This window comes from Schistocerca serialis, chromosome 3, assembly GCF_023864345.2.
Source record: "Schistocerca serialis cubense isolate TAMUIC-IGC-003099 chromosome 3, iqSchSeri2.2, whole genome shotgun sequence".
NCBI lineage: Eukaryota > Metazoa > Arthropoda > Insecta > Orthoptera > Acrididae > Schistocerca > Schistocerca serialis.
The window spans coordinates 133424668-133447782 of record NC_064640.1 but is presented as its reverse complement, the minus strand read 5'-3'; the positions used below and the strand labels follow the sequence as shown (position 1 = coordinate 133447782).

At 43.3% G+C, this 23115-nt stretch overlaps 1 protein-coding gene across 1 annotated transcript in view; it reads right to left on the bottom strand.

Moving 5' to 3' along the window:
- Window positions 1-23115, bottom strand: part of LOC126469833 (protein zyg-11 homolog B-like) — a 222541-nt gene that overhangs the window by 130322 nt on the left and 69104 nt on the right. The window contains exon 2 of the mRNA XM_050097124.1: window positions 3695-4006. Within this exon, the coding sequence (XP_049953081.1) occupies window positions 3695-3960 (266 nt within the window). The 5' untranslated portion in view covers window positions 3961-4006. The remainder of the gene's footprint in view (window positions 1-3694; window positions 4007-23115) is intronic.

Sequence of the window (23115 nt, the reverse complement as noted above, 5' to 3'; positions counted from 1 at the left end):
TGCTTTTGTGAACAACACTCTCATCAACAGTTATCCTGACACATCTCACTGCCTATGTTCTGGTTTCAATCAATTTCATGCAAGAGTACCATAGAGACATATCATCATTTGACTGCTGCACAACTCCCTGTTAATGAAGATCCAAGCATACAAAATAGGCATCGAGATATGAGACTTCAAGTGATACAACCCGTTACATTGCCTGGACGACGAGTGTTCATCTGAGACAAAGATATTGTCACGAGTGCTCCAGGGAGTGTGAGGGGACAGCTCTTGTTCTGTAAATACATTAGTGATCTGATGGATAGTGTGAGCAGCAATATGTGGCTGTCTACTGATTATGATGTAGTGTTAGGGAAAGTGTCATTGTTGAGCGATTTGGAGGATACAGGATGATGGAAATGTGATTTATTTGTAGTGTCATGAGTGGCAGCTTGCTTTAAATGTAGAAAAACCTAAGGCAATGCTGATGAGCAGGGAAAATACATTTGCAATGTTTAAATACAGTATTAGTGGTGGGTTACTTGACACAGCAATGTCGATCAAACATTGAGGGATAATATTGCAAAATGATATGAGATGGAAAAAGCACATAAGACCAGTAGTAGGCAAGGTGATTGGCCAGTTTCAGTTTATTGGGAGAATCCTAGGAAAGTGTAGCTCATCTATAAAGGAGACAGTGTGTAGAACATTAGTGCGACCCATTCTCAAGTACTGCTTGAGTGTTTAGGTTCCACATCAGGTCGGATTAAAGGAAGATGTCAAAGCAATTCAGAAGTGTGCTGCTAGATTTGTGAATGGTAGGTTTTACTGACACACGACTATTACAGAGATGCTTCTTGAACTCAAATAGGAATCCCTACAGGGAGACAACATTCTTATCACAAAATATAATTGAGAAAATTTAAAGAACCAGCATTTGCAGCTGACTGCAGATTGGTTCTACTGTCACTAATGTTCATTTTGTGTAAGATGAAAGAAATAAGGGTTCATTCAGAAGTGTATAAACAGCCATTATTTCCACACTCCATTTGCGAGTGGAACAGGAATGGGAACAGCTGGTACTGATACAATGTACCCTAAGGCAGGCACCATACGGTGGTTTGCAGATTATGTATGTAGCTGTAAATCTGTTCATTTAGATTACCACAACTGAAATCAAGAGTGAGGAGTTCCATTCATGTTTGTAGGAGGGATTACACGTTTACTGTCACGTTTACAATGAGATCATTAGAGATGGAAGCCACGTTAAGAGAGAATGAGATCTGCTCCATCCATTTTGAAGAAATCATCCCAACATTCACCTTAAATTATTTAAGGAAGCCACTGACGATATAATCTGGAGATCTGAACAGGCATCTGAACTGCACTCTTTCAAAATGATCTCCAGAATGAGTGTCCAGTGGCTTAACTGATGTGTCACCTAACTTGTTAACTTTGTAGGAAGAGACTACAAAGTTACATGGCTACTTTCAGTGAAAAAATTGAATAGGTGGTGTGATGATGTGATATTTTATACACTATAAATCTGCGTGACTCTCATTAAAGGTTAAGATTGTGAAACATGTTGCATACAAAAGATAAATCTACTATTTCTTGCAACAAAGGAGTTGAAAAAAGAATGTAGGTTCAATGTGTTGTCAGCAATGAGTTCATTTTAGACAGAAAACAAGCTGATTTGGAAAAGGATGGGCAAAGATGTCATCCATAGCCTTATGAAAGGAACCGTATCAGCATTCACGTTATGATTTAAGAGAACCTGTACTTCTACAGAATATGAGTCCACTGACTCACTACACAGCTTCATTTAGTGAAGGAGTTTGAAGATCAGTTATCAACTTTCTTGTTCAGTGTTATGTACGACAATGCTGGTATGCAAAATCTTTAATGATTTACATAAGGAACAGTTTTTAGTAAGCAAACATATTTTGAGCGAACAATTTGGTGCAGGGGTAAAACTCAAGATTCAAATTCCCAAAGCAGTTTAGTTACTGTGATACATGGTTTAGTAAAGGAGTTTAAACTGTGAATTTATGAAATAAGCTGCTTTGTCCCTGGCGGCGGAAGGCACTGCAAAACAAGCCCAGGCTTACATATCTTTCAAATGTAGCAAGATCTGAGACTCTCGACAATGAAAGGCATTGTTAGAGAAGAGAATGCATTATGAGTTAAATCAACATCCCAGTAGTCATACGAATGTAATACATGAATTTCTTATCATCATCCACACATTCTAAACATTTTTACTCCCAATGCATTACATGCTACTTAAGACTAAATCAGAGTTTTCTTTAACGTGATCACTATATGATTGTTCTTACCATCACAATTATTCAACATATACTGCTGGAAAAAGAAAATGCAACACCCTCAAGGACAGTGTTCAGTGATATCAAGGTTTATAGTATTGCATACTGATGAGTTGCAGTGTTAGTGATTAACTTTTCATGGTCGTCGGCTATCAGATGGCACTCAGGAGGCCTCTCCGTGTGCCCTCTGTTTTGACTTTGCAGGCAGTAACTGTGCTGAGTTTAGAGGTGAACAGTGTTTGCAGCATTCATTCTAAGGTACAACCATGTCCAATTGCCGAGTATGTACTCTTGTTGAACAGCTTCAGCCATTCGAACACGGTCTGTGGGAAGCTGGATGGATGTACCGACAGAATGCTGAACTTTTTGGGCACAATATACCAGTAGTTCATCACTGCTTTCAACAGTGGCCTGTGGTACATTCCCACAGCTGTAAACGCAGTTCTGGATGTCCAAGTAGTACAGATGCATGTCATGATCTATGCATTGTGGGAACAGCAGTGGCCAACTGAACATCATCCAAGGATGAAATCCAGGCACACATTGCACCTGCTGTGTCAGCCTGGACCATTGGGAACCATCTGCTTGCAGCAAGTATAAGATCACATGTGCCTCTGGACAGGCTACCACTGACACCACAGCACTGCCGAGCATGGCTACTGTCACGTCATGAATGAACTGACTGGAGAGTGGAATGGCACTCTGCTGTCTTCAGTGATGAGAGCAGGTTCTGTTTGTTTGTGAGTGATGGATGTACACGTGTATGATGTAGATCTGGTGAGCTGCCTATTCCAGACTGTATTCACTCACAACACCCATTTCCCAGAGGGGAGCCATCATTTACTACTAGCAATCACATTTGGTGTTTCTGTAAGGTAAAGTAACCAGTGCTCACTACATTTCACAGTCTGTTATCTACGTGCTACTGCAGTTTCTTCAACAGGAAGGTAATACACATTTTCAGCAAGTCAATGCATATCCACAGACAGCTGCTAAAATACAATGTGCTCATCATAGTGTACAACAACTGCAAGACCACCAGATCCTTAGCAACTGAACACGTATGGGACATGATGAAGTGGAATCTTACTCATTCCCCAGTGCCTACAAGAACTATTTCCTAATTGCAACAAAGGATGCAAGATGCTCGGTACAATCTATTGCTGTGTGCCATTTGACACCTTTCTTATCATTTGCATGCAAGAATACATGTCTGCAATGTTGTCAGAGGGGGATAGACTGTATATTGATGCAAATGTTTGAGTACCCATTACACTGTCTATTTATTATGTCAACTTGTAGGATTCAATTAAAAAGTTATCATTTTTGTGCCTCTAGGGCTTGCAATAACATTGTAAGTATAAACAGCGAAAATAAACCATTACCTTAATCTTGCTGTCTTTGAATCAAAGAGCGATATAGTACTGTCAGAGAGTTTCCCTCTCTCACTTAATGTACACAGCAATTGCTCAGACAGTTCCGAATGAAAGTAGACATCATTATCTGCAAAAGTCAAGCATTCGCTCCCACTTGTCGCTTCAGTTCCTGATGATGGAGGCTTAGTGGTGCTTGGGCTGGCACACAAATCTTCCAAATTTTCACAAATGAAATCAATGCACACATCTTGCAGGGAGCTCGGTGAATCATACATACTGTTTGTATGGATGAAGTCAACAGCCTGCCACTCTTCGTGCAGTCTGAAAAAGAAGTAGTTATTAGTAATGTTTATAAACCCAACTGCATGTGATATTTATAAAGTATGCTTAACTTAGTTGCTACCTCGATTCTAAATTACCCTCCACAAAAACAGAAAATTTAGGAACTAAATGAGTCAACATATAGTAGCATAAATTCAGTCACCGTAACGTGCAACACGTTATCAGAGAAGCTCCATAAAATTCTGAAAATAAAGAGTAACATGGCGACTGAATAAACGTTTTTCCCTTGTCTTCTCAAATGGAGATCTTATGCACTTTCAGTTTCACAGACTTTAGATATTGTATTTAATTCCCTAAAATATTTTTATCAATACACACTCCCAATTTTTTTTAACATCCAATAATATGTTCTCAGCCTCCAAGCCAAGTCAAGTGGTTAAAATTCCACGAGCTTTCGACCAAACACTCCTTGGGCATTGTCAAGTAGTACGACTGCCAATGGGCCACAGGTACACCATACCACCGGCACTGCCACAAAACTCTACATTCTTGCATTTCTTTTAACTTTCATTTAAGAACTTAATGATCTTACTGAAAATAGCCTACCCAATTCATTTGTTTGCACAAGTGGAAATGGAAACCTCCAATTCCTATTTTTCTCAGAAACTCAAAACTAAACTGATATTAAATGCTGATCATGAAGACTTTGATTTAGAGAAGGAGAGCAAGTGGTGCTGAGCTCTTAAATGAACTTTTTGCCCATTTTTGCCTCTTTGTGCAGAGTGCTCCACATTTACTACAAGGAGCAATCAAAAAGTTTCAGTCTGAGGGCTTGTTGCAGCATATATGCAACGTAGTGTGACTCCAATCTGGGTATATAAGCACTGACATGTGGGCAAGGGTGCGTTCGGTAAATGTAGAAACATGACCTATGGTGACATTGTTAGCAAATGCATCCAAACAGGACCAACATGCTGTTATTCTTTTCTTGGCTGCTGAAGCGCACACACCAGCAGACATCCATCGGAGAATGAAGAATGTATATGGGGCAGCATGTTTGTCAAAAACCACTGTTGTGGTATGGTACGCCACGTTCCATGCTGGTCATGATTCTACACGAGATGCCAGTCACTCTGGGAGATCAGCCTCTTCCATGGCCACTTGCCCAAAGCACCTGATGTGTTTCAACATTGAAGGCAACACATTCCTTGAGTGCATTGTTGCAGGTGACAAAAGCTACTGTGACAAGGGACGCTGCTGCTTCATGAAAATGCATGTTCCCATACTGCACATGTCATAACGCAGAAGTTACACCAACTCAAGTGAGAGTACACTGACATAACATAGAAGTTATGCAATCTCAAGTGGGAGACACTCAAGCACCCACCTTCTAGTCTTGAGTATGGCGTGGTCCCTTAAAAATGGCCTTGAAAGGTCGACAACTGATGGAGATTTTGCCTGACTGGAATACTGATTCTGGACTGTACTGCCTTCAACTTTTTGACTGTCCTTTATACACTGCAGTCCAGCTGTAAGCCAATGACTCAACTAACAATCATCCACGTGTATTCTTAGATTCTGTAACATTCATTCTACAGAAAACTCTCATATAACAATAGTATGGCCTACTTACAATCTTGAAGCACTGCTGATATTTTCCTATATATAAATCTGGAAGTTGTGAGAAGCAAGCAACCTCACTGCATGCCCTGTGGGTATGTTCTGATTGGGATCTGCCTTTCCTGAATCATACCAAGTGTTCACCAATTAGATTCTCTGTTTGTGCTTCAGGTCTCTTCAGTAATACTTTTGATGAAATTTTGTATCTGGTAGCAGGGAAATCTCATTGTAGTTACTGATATTGGTTTTATCTCCTTACTTACAAAAAGGATAGATTCGAGCACACTACCAATCATTGCAGATTTTTTGTCCTTTGCCAAGTATCTGTGATAACTGCAGGAAGTGAGGTTTTTGCCACCTATACATCACATTTCGGTGATTATGCTATCTACCCCCAGACAATCCAGATGATTGATGAGCTTTGTCAATTGCTTATGCAGTATTTTGGACATCAAACTCATGTGGTGATGTCGAAGTGGCAGTTTAACCAACACAACAAGTGTCCTGTGGAGTTGTTTGTGGACTGGATTGCCAATTTGCAGGGCCTCTTGCGCAACTGTAATTTTTAGTGTTCCAAATGTGCTACCTTTTCGTAGACTCGCTAATTCAAGACATGATTGTCACGTTAGCTCCTGATCATGAGGTTCAGACTAGGGCACAGACGGTGTTCGAACTTCTTTAGCTGACGTTGCCCAAATTGCAGAATCACATGAGCTTACTGCGACGGCAAGGGACATCCGTTCTGATAAATGGCGGGTGGCACAACTGGTTGTGCATGTTAATCAGACCGTTGTGCCCCATGGGATACCCCAGGTGGCCTCATTTCCCCCCAAGTTGCTGTGTGTTGCCACTGTTGCAGCATTGCCTGCAGCAATCGTAATTCCCACCAGCAGGGTTTTTCATGTTCTTGGCATCATTCTTCTCCAACTTGTTGGGCGGGCCAGCGATCCTGCCCCGATTGTCATTTGTTGCATGTTTGTCATGACTGTCCACACGCAGGGGCCATATGTGGGGTATGTCAGTTGATGGGTCATTTGGCAATTGTTTGTGACAGTTGATGAGTCATCAGTCAGTCATCAGATGCCCCAGTGTTTAAACCACTGTTGTGCTGGCACATTTTGCGGACATTGGTAGTGGATGGGAAGCTGGTCTAATTTCAGGTAGATATGGGAATGAAGGTCAGCCTAATTAACTCTCAAATGTACAAGCTCTTGGTATGCCTTAAGTTGTAACAGCCACACCATCAGGTTGTGTCCTATAGTAACCAGCGCATTCATTTGTGGAGGCAATTCTCTGTCTGCGTGCAATATAAGAATGGGTTTGAGAATACTTTGGGCAAACAGAAAAAAGAGGCATGTGTTTCTCTTAAGCTGTCAGTAGTATCCAAATTTTGTCATCCCCAACCCATTCCGTTTGCCATGCACATCAAGGTGAAGGCTGAGTTGCAGAACTGGCGGGATCAGGACTTTGTTTCCCATGAAACTTCCTGGCAGATTAAAACTGTGTGCCAGACCGAGACTCCAACTCGGGATCTTTGCCTTTAACGAGCAAGTGGTCTCTCAGTTGGTAGAGCACTTGCCTGCGAGCATCTGATTCTGCACACTCCCTGTTGCACCAATGACCCTGATAACATAAGGGTCACAGGCTCTTGACAAGAGGAACATTTATGGAACCTTCAATCTGTTTCCCAATGCCTGCTGCAGAATGGCCTTCAATGAAATACACTCAGATCATTCCTCAAGAAATGCACATCTGCCAGCCTCGTAACTGGCTTCGCCAGAAGGGCAATAAATTTCTCTTGTCTGCGGATTGTCATAGGGCTTTTCAGTCTCTCAAGCAGTGTTTGTAATCTGCTCCTGTCTGGCTTCCTTTATGCCAAGCAAACAATTAACCCTGAGCTGTGATGTGTCCCAGTACGGCACTGGTGCCGTTGTGTCCCATCGCAACACAGATGTCACAGAACAGCCCATTGCTTACGCATCAGAGACGCTTTCCACTGTGCAGCGTAATTATTGACAAATAGAAAAGGAGGTGATAACTATTATTTTCGGGATTAAAAAGTTCCACGTCTTCCTGTACGGGGGCGAGGTTCCTCCTCATCACTGACGACAAACCATTGGTTTCCTTATTTAGCACTTGTTCCAAGCTGCCATATGGGATCACCCACAGGTTGCAGCAGTGTGTTCTCTTTCTCAGTAACTAATGTTACGACATTTGTTACCACTCTACTATTCAGCATGTCATTGGTAATCTGTTATCATGGTTACTGGTGGGATCAAATCCACAGTTTGATTGGCAGGAGGCTCTTGTGTTCACACTGGATGTGCCTTACGGCAAATCCTGTTAGACTTTCTGCTAGTGGGACGTGAAGTTGTGACCACCATGGCTGCTGACCCTTTTTCTGGAAAATCGTTTCAGTCTTCCAACTGGGTTGGCCAGAGGGCATCACTTTGGGTGCAGATCAGGCATGGCAATCCTTTTTCTTCTTATGTAATCAGCTCAATGTTGTCCAGGAGGTGTCTCATGCTTGCCACAGGGGAGCAATGCTGTCCTGTAGTCATTTCCCCACATTACATCCTTGTGCACCCAAGTTGTTGCGCAAGTAGCACTGTGGTATGATTTAATGAAGGCATTGGAATGACATCACATCTACTGACTGGCAGTTGATTGCAACACTGAACATCTGGGGTTTTCTAGTGGGCTTATGCACAGAACCATGCTGCACTGCTGCAGCAGTTCTCTCATTGACTGATCCTGGAGTATCCTTGAGACAAAGTGCTTGTTGATTTCACCAGCCCCTTTTTGGGCAGCACATGGTTGTCGGTGGTCAATGCAGTGTCCAATTTTCCACACATAGTCAAGCTGTCCACCACATCATCAACTGCCATAGTTGTTCAAACATTGTTGATTATTTTTGGCACTGAGGGTCTCCCAGGACACTAGTACTTGACAACGGTCACCAATTTGTCACTGGAGTTTGAGGACTTTTGCATTTGCAATGGTATCCAGTACCTGACTACTGCTTTGTTTCACTGGCTTCTAACTCGGAGGGGGAGCACTTTGTGTGTACATTTAAGACCCAAGCAAAGAAGTCTGTGTCTGCTGCTTTCCATGATAATGCGTTGTCAAGCTGTTTGGTTACATACCAGGTGACACGAGTCAGTGGGTGCAGTCTGGCAGAACATTTGCATGGATGCCATCCATGGGGCTTCCTGAATTTGCTACACCCTGTATTGTGTCCCACAGAGCACCGTGGATTGCTGCATTCTACTCCTAGGGCTGCCGTTTGAGCTCAGTCCTTCAGCCAGTGGGAAGGGTGGTTGCCAGTTGTTGTGGTGAGCCACAAAGATTGGCAGTTGTGTGTGGTGGAAGTCGGTAGGAAAAAGCTGACCTGCCATGGAAATTAGCTATGTCCTTGCCCTGTTTGGACATCATGGCTGCAGTCTGCTGTGTGGCAGGTTGGATCATGAAACTGTTCTGGATGAGGGCTTCCACTTGCAAGAGGCTGCTTCCCCCTACCTCCTCCCTATGCTCCAATGTCCTTCCACAGCCTGCAGCAGTGGCCCCTGGTGAAGCCTGCATCTGCATCTGCTGATGTGGAGCCCATGGATTTTGATCCACCCTCTTCCTCCACTTCTCCCTCTCCCCCCCCCCCCCCCCAAACCTCCCACTCACTGACAGAGGTGGCATCACCTCGACTGCCAGCCAAGGACCCCCCCCCCCCCCCCCCCCATTGCCTCCTTTGGTGGTTGGTCCACTGTCAGGTTCTCCAAAGCTTCTCCAGTTCTGCGCCAGAGGTCAAGGCCCAAGCTTGGTCATTTTTGGCTTTATATGATCTCTTCAGGGCACGAGATATTTAGTATCCCTGCCAGCAGACATCACAACGGAGGGAGACAGGCTGCCATAGGTAGTGCAGTGGGATAGTACAGAAACCTGCCATGGGTCAACCCACTGGCAGAGGTGTTTAACTATTGGCAGCAGAAGGCCGGGCGGCCCAGTGCTTATTTGGAGTTCAAGCACGCCGGGCGTCGCCTAGGGTATCGTGTCATGTGATGTGCTGAGCGTTTAGCTGTTATAAGTTTTCTATGTTGGCAAGTGGAGCTTTATCTATCATACGCATAGTTAACAAACATTTAGTTTAATTTTTTTTTTGGTAAATCTCCTAAAAACCTGTAGAATCCACTTGCAGCAGCTAATCCTTGTTTATTGTGGAATCAAGGCACAACCAGTTCTGCAGTAACGAATCGAATCTTCAGGTTACATTTACAATAAAGTACATACGAATTTGAGGTTGTTACGTGAAAAAACTAGTAGTGCCTACTATGAAGGAGATAGAAAATAACTCACTTGGATGAATTACATTCAGCCTAATGAAACCAATACAGTTTCCCAGCATTCTATAAGGTACATTTCCTAGCATCATCAAATCCAATGGATGTTGAAAGATCCATCAATAATCTTACATAATTACAGGTCATCAGCGAGGGACATTCTTATTTGGATCTGAAAAATAGGGCAAATAAGTGGAAGAACACGAAACTATGGCATTAGAACCCCATAAATATAGTGCGGTAGAAACTTACCAGTGTTGAATTCCTGACAGTACTTAGAAAAGCAGCTATCTTGGCTGCGATGAAGAAATGATAACATCATGTGCAGACAGAGCTGCCAGTAAGTCGCAGCGGAAGCTGACACTGGCGAGGGGGCCATACCTAACGCAAGAGTGCTAGTAGATGTGGCAGAGGGCATGAGGATTGTATTAGACCACAATACATTATATTTCGAAGGTTGGGAGTCGTTTTTCAAATGAAATTGACAACTGAAGATAAACTATACAATAACAACAGGTTTTGTTTGTCGCTGGTAATATTACTAACACTTTAAACACAATGGGAAAATTGTGGATAGTGTGCTTACTTTTCATTTTTTCTATAAATCCCACTAAATAAAAATTAAAACTGATTAAAATATGAGTTATTAAAATTGGATTTCAGTCCCAGGAACAATTACGTTAAATGAAATTAATGAATACGATTGCTAGGTAAATTGGGATAACAGCTAGTTTCCTAATACCTGCCAATCATAATCATTAATCTAATTTAAACTAATTGCTCCTGGGACCGAAAGCCAAATTTAGTAACTCATATTTTAATCAGTTCTAATTTTTAATTACTGAGAGTTGTACAAAAACTGAAAAAGTAAGTACACTATCCAGTATTTTTCCATTGTGTTTTTCTACATACTATCAGGAATTCAACAATGGTAAGTTGCTACTGCACTATATTTACGAGATTTTAATGCCACAGTTTTGTGTTCTCCCACTTATCTGCCCTATTTTTCACATTCAAATAAGAATGTCCCTCAGTATTGACTCATATTTACCTATGATTATTGATGGGACTTTCAACATCCATTGCATTTGATGATGCCAGGATGTGTATCTTATAGAATGTTGGGAGGTCATATTTAACAGCTTAGTATAATCCAGCCAAGTGAGTACTTTTCTCTCCTTCATAGTAGGCACTATCAGTTTCTTCACTTAATGGTTTCTAATTCGTATGTATAGTGTTGTAGATGTAACCTTAAAATATGATTCTTTATCCTGAAACTGGTTGTATCTTGATTCCACAATAAACAAAGATTAGCAGCTACAAGTGGTCTTTATAATTTTTAGAAGCTTTTGCCACAAATATTTTTAACGATGCTTAGCTGTTAGCTGTCAGCACCAGCACTGTGTTCTTCCCATGCTCGTCTCTATGTGGGTTCGGACACTCTACTTCCCGTACATCGACTGTTATTATCGAGCCATTGTCGGCCCGTTGGGTATCTGCACCAACCATGTACAGAAGCGGCGTTGTCTCGCCTGTGCAGATATGGGTGTGGCAGACTGCTAACCGAAGGGAGCCAGTTTCAATTCTCAGTCAGTTCAAAGATTTTCTCCACTCAAGGATTGGGTGTTGTGTTGTCCCTACATTTGTATTGTCATTAACTGACAATACAATATCATATCATCTATCCATTATTGAGATGGCTGAATGGGCATGATCCAAATGCCAATACACTGAAATAAAAATCTTATATGTTTTATGGACTCCACAATGCTGCACAGATTTTCCAATGATTTATTGACAACATGCTAAGAGATCTCAATTTCTGATGATGTTTTGGAGGCATCATCTGTCAGGTGAACATGATCACAATCTTCAAGAACTCTTCCACCAATTTACTGACTGTGGAATCCCAATGAAAACAGACAAATGCATTAGCATGCTATGGACTTGACCTTTATTGTGGTCAAGACATAAACCAATGACATACACTAACCAAGCATGTGTTAATTACCCTGAAGGATGCTCAGTCCCAGCAAGGCCTGTACCTGTACCCAGGTATGTAAACTTTTATCTTTACTTCATCCCTTGCACTAAGTAAGTCCAGACGCCATCCCATGGGGTCCTACGCAGTCTCAAATCTACTGCATGGCATAAAGGGCCGCAGGTGAGACCTTCACACACATCAACATAGGCTCCTTTGGCGGACTTTTCATATGAATCAGCCCCAGCGCACTCTGTGGACCTGGTGACCCTTACGGTTTTCGTTTCTCGTGAACACTTGCATGCTCCATCCTCACGAAACATGTTACAGGGAAAGCAGCTTTTCTGAACACACTGCACAGTAGAAACTATGTTGATTGAGTTATTGGCACAGGGGAAGTTGCAGTTAAGAATGATCCACTCAGATCATTCCTAGTAGTTTCCCCCAGAGGCACATATGTGGGGGACAACGGCAAATGGAATCCAACACCACTTCCCCATGCTGCCCCCCTCCCCCCCTATCGAGCGATATGGCGCAGTGGTTAGCAAACTAAATTCACATTCAGGAAGACAGTGGTTCAAACCTGCATCTGGCCATCTTGATTTAGGTTTTCTGTGATTTCCCTAAATCACTTCAGGCAAATGCTGAATGGTTCCTTTGAAAGGGCATGGCCGACTTCCTTCCCCAGTCTTCCCTAATCCGATGAGACCGATGATCTCACTGTTTGGTCCTCTACCCCAAATCAATCAATCAATCAACCAACCAATCAATCCCCCCCCCCCCCCTCTTCCCGAGCCATGAAGGTTCATTTTCTTTTAATTTGGTTTAAAGTATCAAGTTGAAATGTGGCAGTTATTAGTTGTAACGAATCTGAGATTAAATTTTGATTGTTGCACACTTACAATGGCTGTTAGATTGTACAGTTTGTTTGCAGCGAGAAGAGGCATGATGTTTGAAAGTTGTCGATGGCAAGTTGAGCTTTAGCTCCCTACTTGTTATCGGTACATGTTGCTGCTCTTCGTGTTGACGTCTTATGTTTGTGACTGATGCCAACTTAAGTGATGTAATAGCTGTAGCACCATAGTAGAGTGGTGAAATGATGTTGTGTGTGTCAACTGAAAAACAAATAGAGTAACGAGCGTGCTTGAATGTAAACAACTCTATGAAAATAAGAGCAATGCCCCAGAAGACAGACCTGTTAGGGAAAAACACTTTAAGAGTGGAAATATGACTTCAAAAAAGCAACATTGTGTTTGAGAGCAGCCATAAAAGTAAGGTAGATGAAGACATTGCAGAAGAACTGGAAATTATGAGATCTCATGGTAAAAGTACTTTGGGGTGTGTTTTAGAGAGAACAAATGAAATTTGTAACAGCTAGACATTTGAATCTTGGTTCCCTGGGTGATTAAGATCCAAAAGAAAAGAGCAATTTACTTGATGTGTGATCCCGAAAAGTACTACCAACAGATGGTATTTATTACATTTGTAGATTTATGACAGAGTTAAAGTTTACAGAACACAAGAAAGTGCTGTCTTGGTTTTCTTAATTGTTCACAATTTCAAGAAGTGAAGCACTCTTAAACAGTGAAGAACGAGGAGAGTTCAAGGCCTTAATTGAATTCTACTTTGAAGATAAGGAATGTTAAGTTGAAGACATTCTTGCTGAATTACATCTGTGACAGATGATTCCAGACCTTCATCTGCAATGGACGCACTACAATTATGCAGCGAAGCCATGTATTCAATTATCAACAACCTTCTGAAGATATTGGTCACACATCCTGTAACTACAGCTACAGCAGATATGTCATTCCCCACTTTAAAGGGAATCAATAAATACCTTCGAAATTCGAAAGGACAGACAAGTTTTGAAGTTTATAGTCTGACATTAAGTCATATTACACTTGTTAGATTATCATCTATTAATATTTACAGGTTCTAAAAATAAACAATGTATGCTGCTCTATCAGTTCAATTAAGTTGATAATTATGTTTTGTCCTTTCAGAGAAGACTAAATGGATTAGCCCTCTTGTCAATTCATCGTTCTTCATCTATTACGCCACTAGAGGTGACAGACAACCTCGCCAAGAGAAAGAAGAAATGTGATATGTAATTACAGCAAAGATGCTTATTATTTGCTGTTCGCTTTGTTTAACTTTTGTTTATTTTAAACCATACCTGTATAGCTATATATTTAGTATGGATATTGTCAATACTTCACACAATGCTTCTTATATTTAGTCCTAAAACACTTCTCAGAAACACTAATCCTCAAGCTAACTGAAGATTTGCCCCTTCATTCAGATGTGTGCCATGTCTTGTAAAGCGCTTTCTTTCCATAACAACAATGCTGAGAAAGAAAGTGTCAGAATTTTTTTACTGAAGTGCTTTCGCCTCTATTCATTTGCATGTGTGACAGTTCTATTCCGTCATGTCATGTCATCGAGCTGTTTTGAACACTTGTTGAACGGCCCACGGGTATCCTACACATGCTGCATTGGTGGCCTGTGGTTCGAGTGTGCCATGGTGGTTGCTCCTTTTCAGTTTTGGCAGCAAAAAACTTTGCATTTTTTCTGGGGGTTCAATTTCCTGCCATCTAAAGTAAAACTCAAAATGAAAGTAATATTGTACAGTGGAAAAATACTCCTATTGGGGGTATCCAGTGCTTTAAGTTGCTCATATCGATCCATTCTTACTCACTTATTCAGCCCAACTTATTCTCAGTATCTCTAAAACTGTCGCTATCTCCTGTTTCACAGCCATAGTCTCTCCTTTGTTCTGTCCTAGTGCTACTGCTACTCTCTCTCTCTCTCTCTCTCTCTCTCTCTCTCTCTCTCTACCTATCTATTTTTCTCTCTCTTTTGTTCTCTCTTCACCACTGCTGCTGCCTTTTCTAACTGTCAGTCTCTCTCTTTCTCAGTTCCTTTTGTTTTTTTCTAAAGAACTGCACATGAACTAATGGTGTCTCCATACGAATCTTAAGGCCCACCGTAGACCATAGCAAATGCAAAATGAACCCACTGATTTTCTTCATTTGCCTAAGCAGGAGGAAGTGTGAAATACTCATACTTTGAACCTGTACTGTAGGATAGTGACAATAAGACTGCACTTCTGTTGGGTTTACAAATGGTCGCTAGTCCAAGGGCTATTCAAAACACTCGATCCTACCTATCACCGACAAAACCCGAGGTAGAGCCCTGGAAGTGCCCCGTTTTTATGTGCAGCATTTTGGAACTTATTAGGAAGCGCGCTCTGTCTCAGGTATACCAATAGTTTGAGGTGATATTTATGTGGCATTTTAGAACTTAAACTTAACATAATTTTCATCAAGCTTCATATTTTTCTGAAAGAAATTATACCTTATTGTTTAGCATTTGATTTAAGAACTATGTGTATAGTAGCTATAGTGGAGATCTGTAGAAACAGCAGCAAAACCTGCTATGCGAGGCCTCTTCTGTTGACGGGAGCCCATTAAGTACAGCACGAGTGTAAATATTTATTATTTAATTATTAACTTTATGAAAGTTTTCTTTTACAGTAATTGACATGTACAGAAATTATTAATGATTTTAATTCGGGAATGTTACCTGGGGTACACTTGCACCCCAGAGGGGAAATAAGATTCGACCATTTCCCACTAGGTAGTGCCAAAGGTTTGTCCATCACAGTAGTGTCATATGACTGGTTGCTAGTCTTGATTCTGTCTTGGTTGCTTGGATTCACGTGTACACTATCTGAGGTGCAGATCTCTTGGTTATTTTCACTATTTTCTGTCACTTGGTAATTATGTTCTAAATGAAATAGGGCTGTTAATTTCTCATATATTTACAACATTAATTTTTCGGTAACTTTGCCTTTTCCTTAACGTTAACTTTTTTTATTTCAGTGTTTATTTTTATTCTCGTTTCAGACAGAAACACGAGTTCCAAACAGATTTTCGATTTGACGAAGGAAGCGGATATAACAGAAATTCATACGATACTTTTTGTTCTGGCGTAACCAAAAGCACCGGAACGAAGTGGAAGAACGAAAGAACAGAGGAGGTGGTGTCGCGACGTCAGCCAATAACCCTCTGACAAGGACCATGCCACGGCAGGAGGGCCCTCTGCAAGGAGTGAAAATAAGCGCGCTCCTGCCAGCCTCAGCTGCCCAGTATACAGACATTAGTACTCAGTATCGGCTCAGTACAGCCATTAGTTATCAGTGACGTGTGTAAAACTTGCAGGAACATTGCATTGCCAAGAATATTACTGTTTGCATGTCGCCCATTGTTTGCGACTACTACTTGTAAATCTCCTAGTTAAGTATTGTTAAATCGGCTTTATAGAAATAAAACTACTAATGTTATTTGCTTGAAGTGTTGAATAGCATTTCGAGACGCAGCATCCCTTAGGCACCCTATACAAGACAAGTGGGCAAGACCCAACACATTTCAGTTCAGATTTTGAAGAAGTGGATGTTGAGTCTGATGAAGAAGATGCAATTACTGCCGTTTTTAGAGAGAACACTGAGAACAAACACGAACTACCCAACACTTCGTCAAATTCATTTTACCTTCATACTATGTCATCTCGCACTTCCAATTCTAGCGAGGCAGAGAGCACCGTTTAGACGACGACGATCCACGCATTTTAAATGAGGATGCGCCACACATTTCAAACGAAGATAAACTACAATCAAGCGCCAAAGAAACTGATATAGGTATGCGTCTTCACATACAGAGATATGTAAACAGGCAGAATACAGCGCTGCGGTCGGCAACGCGTATGTAAGACCAAGTATCTGACGCAGTTGTTCGATTGGTTACTGCTGCTACAATGACAGGTTATCAAGATTTAAGTGAGTTTGAACATGGTGGTATAGTCGGCGCTCGAGCAATGGGACACAGCATCGCCGAGATAGCGATGAAGTGGGGATTTTCCCGTACGACCATTTCGTGAGTGTATCATGAATATCAGGAATCCAACAAAACATCAAATCTCCGACATCGGTGCTACCGGAAAAAGACCCTGCAAGAACGAAATCAACCACGACTGAAGGGAATCGTTCAAAGTGATAGAAGTGCAACCCTTCCACAAACCGCTGCAGATTTCAATGCCTGGCCATCAACAAGTGTCAACAGGCGAACCATTCAACGGCCGGCCGAAGTGGCCGTGCGGTTAAAGGCGCTGCAGTCTGGAACCGCAAGACCGCTACGGTCGCAGGTTCGAATCCTGCCTCGGGCATGGATGTTTGTGATGTCCTTAGGTTAGTTAGGTTTAACTAGTTCTAAGTTCTAGGGGACTAATGACCTCAGCAGTTGAGTCCCATAGTGCTCAGAGCCATTTGACCCATTTGAACCATTCAACGAATCATCATCGATATGGGCTTTCGGAGACGAATGCCCACTCGTGTAACCTTGATGACTGCACGACACAAAGCTTTACGCCTCGCCTGGGCCATCAATACCGACGCTGGACTTTTCATAACTGAAAACATGTTGCCTGGTCGCACGAGTCTCATTTCAAATTGTATCGAGCAGATGGACGTGTGCAGGTATGGGGACAATCTAATGAATCCATGGACTTTTCGAGCTGATGGAGGCTGTGTAATGGTGTGGGGCGTGTGCAGTTGGAGTGATATGGCAACCCTAATACGTCTAGATATGACTCTGACATGTGACACGTACGTAAACATCCTGTCTAAATCCCCTGCATCCATTCATGTCCATTATTTTCCGAAATTCCTTCACCACGGAAGACGAATGGAATATTCCAGAATTTGAAACACGAACAGCTGCTAGCATGAGTTTCTTAGAAGAAGATATCTTAGGGGTTGCGAAGCAACTCAAATCGCTTGATACGGGCAAGTCTTCAGGTCCAGATTGTATACCGATTAGGTTCCTTTCAGATTACGCTGATACAATAGCTCCCTACTTAGTAATCATATACAACCGCTCGCTCACCGATAGATCTGTACCTACAGATTGGAAAATTGCGCAGGTCGCACCAGTGTTAAAGAAGGGTAGTAGGAGCAATCCATCGAACTACAGACCTATATCATTGACGTCGGTTTGCAGTAGGGTTTTGGAGCATATACTGTATTCAAACATTATGAATCACCTCGAAGGGAACGATCTATTGATACGTAATCAGCATGGTTTCAGAAAACATCGTTCTTGTGCAACGCAGCTAGCTCTTTATTCGCACGAAGTAATGGCCGCTATCGATAGGGGATCTCAAGTTGATTCCGCATTTCTAGATTTCCGGAAAGCTTTTGACACCGTTCCTCACAAGCGACTTCTAATCAAGCTGCGGGCTTATGGGGTATCATCTCAGTTGTGCGACTGGATTCGTGATTTCCTGTCAGGAAGGTCGCAGCTCGTAGTAATAGACGGCAAATCATCGAGTAAAACTGAAGTGATATCAGGCGTTCCCCAGGGAAGCGTCCTGGGACCTCTGCTGTTCCTGATCTACATAAATGACCTGGGTGACAATCTGAGCAGTTCTCTTAGGTTGTTCCCAGATGATGCTGTAATTTACCGTCTAGTAAGGTCATCCGAAGACCAGTATAAGTTGCAAAGCGATTTAGAAAAGATTGCTGTATGGTGTGGCAGGTGGCAGTTGACGCTAAATAACGAAAAGTGTGAGTGATCCACATGAGTTCCAAAAGAAATCCGTTGGAATTCGATTACTCGATAAATAGTACAATTCTGAAGGCTGTCAATTCAACTAAGCACCTGGGTGTAAAAATTACGAACAACTTCAGTTGGAAAGACCACATAGATAATATTGTGGGGAAGGCGAGCCAAAGGTTGCGTTTCATTGGCAGGACACTTAGCAGATGCAACAAGTCCACTAAAGAGACAGCTTACACTACACTCGTTCGTCCTCTGTTAGAATATTGCTGCGCGGTGTGGGATCCTTACCAGGTGGGATTGACGGACGACATCGAAAGGGTGCAAAACAGGGCAGCTCGTTTTGTATTATCACGTAATAGGGGAGAGAGTGTTGCAGATATGATACGCGAGATGGGATGGAAGTCATTAAAGCAAAGACGTTTTTCGTCGCGGCGAGATCTACACTCCTGGAAATGGAAAAAAGAACACATTGACACCGGTGTGTCAGACCCACCATACTTGCTCCTGACACTGCGAGAGGGCTGTACAAGCAATGATCACACGCACGGCACAGCGGACACACCAGGAACCGCGGTGTTGGCCGTCGAATGGCGCTAGCTGCGCAGCATTTGTGCACCGCCGCCGTCAGTGTCAGCCAGTTTGCCGTGGCATACGGAGCTCCATCGCAGTCTTTAACACTGGTAGCATGCCGCGACAGCGTGGACGTGAACCGTATGTGCAGTTGACGGACTTTGAGCGAGGGCGTATAGTGGGCATGCGGGAGGCCGGGTGGACGTACCGCCGAATTGCTCAACACGTGGGGCGTGAGGTCTCCACAGTACATCGATGTTGTCGCCAGTGGTCGGCGGAAGGTGCACGTGCCCGTCGACCTGGGACCGGACCGCAGCGACGCACGGATGCACGCCAAGACCGTAGGATCCTACGCAGTGCCGTAGGGGACCGCACCGCCACTTCCCAGCAAATTAGGGACACTGTTGCTCCTGGGGTATCGGCGAGGACCATTCGCAACCGTCTCCATGAAGCTGGGCTACGGTCCCGCACACCGTTAGGCCGTCTTCCGCTCACGCCCCAACATCGTGCAGCCCGCCTCCAGTGGTGTCGCGACAGGCGTGAATGGAGGGACGAATGGAGACGTGTCGTCTTCAGCGATGAGAGTCGCTTCTGCCTTGGTGCCAATGATGGTCGTATGAGTGTTTGGCGCCGTGCAGGTGAGCGCCACAATCAGGACTGCATACGACCGAGGCATACAGGGCCAACACCCGGCATCATGGTGTGGGGAGCGATCTCCTACACTGGCCGTACACCACTGGTGATCGTCGAGGGGACACTGAATAGTGCACGGTACATCCAAACCGTCATCGAACCCATCGTTCTACCATTCCCAGACCGGCAAGGGAACTTGCTGTTCCAACAGGACAATGCACGTCCGCATGTATCCCGTGCCACCCAACGTGCTCTAGAAGGTGTAAGTCAACTACCCTGGCCAGCAAGATCTCCGGATCTGTCCCCCATTGAGCATGTTTGGGACTGGATGAAGCGTCGTCTCACGCGGTCTGCACGTCCAGCACGAACGCTGGTCCAACTGAGGCGCCAGGTGGAAATGGCATGGCAAGCCGTTCCACAGGACTACATCCAGCATCTCTACGATCGTCTCCATGGGAGAATAGCAGCCTGCATTGCTGCGAAAGGTGGATATACACTGTACTAGTGCCGACATTGTGCATGCTCTGTTGCCTGTGTCTATGTGCCTGTGGTTCTGTCAGTGTGATCATGTGATGTATCTGACGCCAGGAATGTGTCAATAAAGTTTCCCCTTCCTGGGACAATGAATTCACGGTGTTCTTATTTCAATTTCCAGGAGTGTATTTACGAAATTTCAGTCACCAACTTTCTCTTCCGAATGCGAAAATATTTTGTTGAGCCCAACCTACATACGGAGGAATGATCATCAAAACAAAATAAGAGAAATCAGAGCGCGAACAGAAAGGTTTAGGTGTTCGTTTTTCCCGCGCGCTGTTCGGGAATGGAATGGTAGGGAGACAGTATGATTGTGGTTCGATGAACCCTCTGCCAAGCACTTAAATGTGAATTGCAGAGTAATCATGTAGATGTAGATTGTGCATTCCGACAGACTTGGGCAAATCCAGCAGGACAATGCGACACCCAACACATCCAGAATTGCTACAGACTGGCTCTAGGAACACTCTTCTGAGTTTAAACACTTCCACTGGATACCAAACTCCCTAGACATGAACATTATTGGGCACATCTGGGATGCCTTGCAACGGGCTGTTCAGAAGAGATCTCCACACCCTCGTACTCTTACGGGTTTATGGACAGCCCTGCAGGATTCATGGTGTCAGTTCCTTCCAGCACTACTTCAGACATTAGTCGAGTCCATGCCACGTAGTGTTGCGGCACTTCTGCGTGCTCGCGGAGACCCTACACGATATTTGGCACGTGTGCCAGTTTCTTTGGCTCTTCAGTGTAGTAGTTGTGAATGCACCTCCGAAATTTTTTGGCAAGGATCGCTTCAAATGGAGTGGCCAGAAAGGAAAACTTTATAGAACACCAAATGAAAATTTGTTCGTTCGTTTGCCACGCAACGGGAACGAGACAAAGGATGTAAAATCACCTATAGAAGCATGGAAATTATGTTTTACTGAAGAAAATTTAAACTTAATTACACAATTTACACAGAGATAGATAGCTGTACAGTGGCTGGAATTTAAAAATGACCGACACATGTTGAAAATGCAACCTTGAGGCCATCGTTTGCGATAAGGACTCGGGGATATCCATATCCGGTCAACGATGTCAGAGACTCGCTTTCGATTTTTACAAAACTGTCTCAGATTTGATATTAGAGACAGTAGAAATTAGAGAAAACAAAACAGTAACTTGGCGGCCTCCCCAGAAGTGTTTGGGAGGTCATTTTTTAAAATGAATGAATTAGAAGTTCCATCAGAATACACCACAATCGACGAGTTGCTGTTCGGATTAAAGGGCCACTGCTCATTTAAAATGTATATGCACCAAAGCCGGACAAGTATGGTATCAAGATCTTGATGTGCTGTGATTTCAAAAGATATTATTCTGTAGATGCCGAAATACAGGGTGTTTCAAAAAGGTACGGCCAAACTTTCAGGAAACATTCCTCACACACAAATAAAGAAAAGATGTTATGTGGACATGTGTCCGGAAACGCTTAATTTCCATGTTAGAGCTCATTTTAGTTTCGTCAGTATGTACTGTACTTCCTCGATTCACTGCCAGTTGGCTCAATTGAAGGAAGGTAATGTTGACTTCGGTGCTTGTGTTGACATGCGACTCATTGCTCTATAGTACTAGCATCAAGCACATTAGTACGTAGCATCAACAGGTTAGTGTTCATCACGAACGTGGTTTTGCAGTCAGTGCAATGTTTACAAATGCGGAGTTGGCAGATGCCCATTTGATGTATGGATTAGCACGGGGCAATAGCCGTGGCGCGGTACGTTTGTATCGAGACAGATTTCCAGAACGAAGGTGTCCCGACAGGAAGACGTTCAAAGCAATTGATCGGCGTCTTAGGGAGCACGGAACATTCCAGCCTATGACTCGCGACTGGGGAAGACCTAGAACGTCGAGGACACCTGCAATGGACGAGGCAATTCTTCGTGCAATTGACGATAACCCTCATGTCAGCGTCAGAGAAGTTTCTGCTGTACAAGGTAACGTTGACCACGTCACTGTATGGAGAGTGCTACGGGAGAACCAGTGGTTTCCGTACCATGTACAGCGTGTGCAGGCACTATCAGCAGCTGATTGGCCTCCACGGGTAAACTTCTGTGAATGGTTCATCCAACAATGTGTCAATCCTCATTTCAGTGCAAATGTTCTCTTTACGGATGAGGCTTCATTCCAACGTGATCAAATTGTAAATTTTCACAGTCAACATGTGTGGGCTGACGAGAATCCGCACGCAACTGTGCAATCACGTCATCAACACAGATTTTCTGTGAACGTTTGGGCAGGCATTGTTACTGATGTCTTGATTGGGCCCCACGTTCTTCCACCTACGCTCAATGGAGCACGTTATCATGATTTCATACGGGATACTCTACCTGTGCTGCTAGAACATGTGCCTTTACAACAACGACACAACATGTGGTTCATGCACGATGGAGCTCCTGCACATTTCAGTCCAAGTGTTCGTACGCTTCTCAACAACAGATTCGGTGACCGATGGATTGGTAGAGGCGGACCAATTCCATGGCCTCCACGCTCTCCTGACCTCAACCCTCTCGACTTTCATTTATGGGGGCATTTGAAAGCTCTTGTCTACGCAACCCCGGTACCAAATGTAGAGACTCTTCGTGCTCGTATTGTGGACGGCTGTGATACAATACGCCGTTCTCCAGGGCCGCATCAGCGCATCAGGGATTCCATGCGACGGAGGGTGGATGCATGTATCCTCGCTAACGGATGACATTTTGAACATTTCCTGTAACCAAGTGTTTGAAGTCACGCTGGTACGTTCTGTTGCTGTGTGTTTCCATTCCATGATTAATGTGATTTGAAGAGAAGTAATAAAATGAGCTCTAACATGGAAAG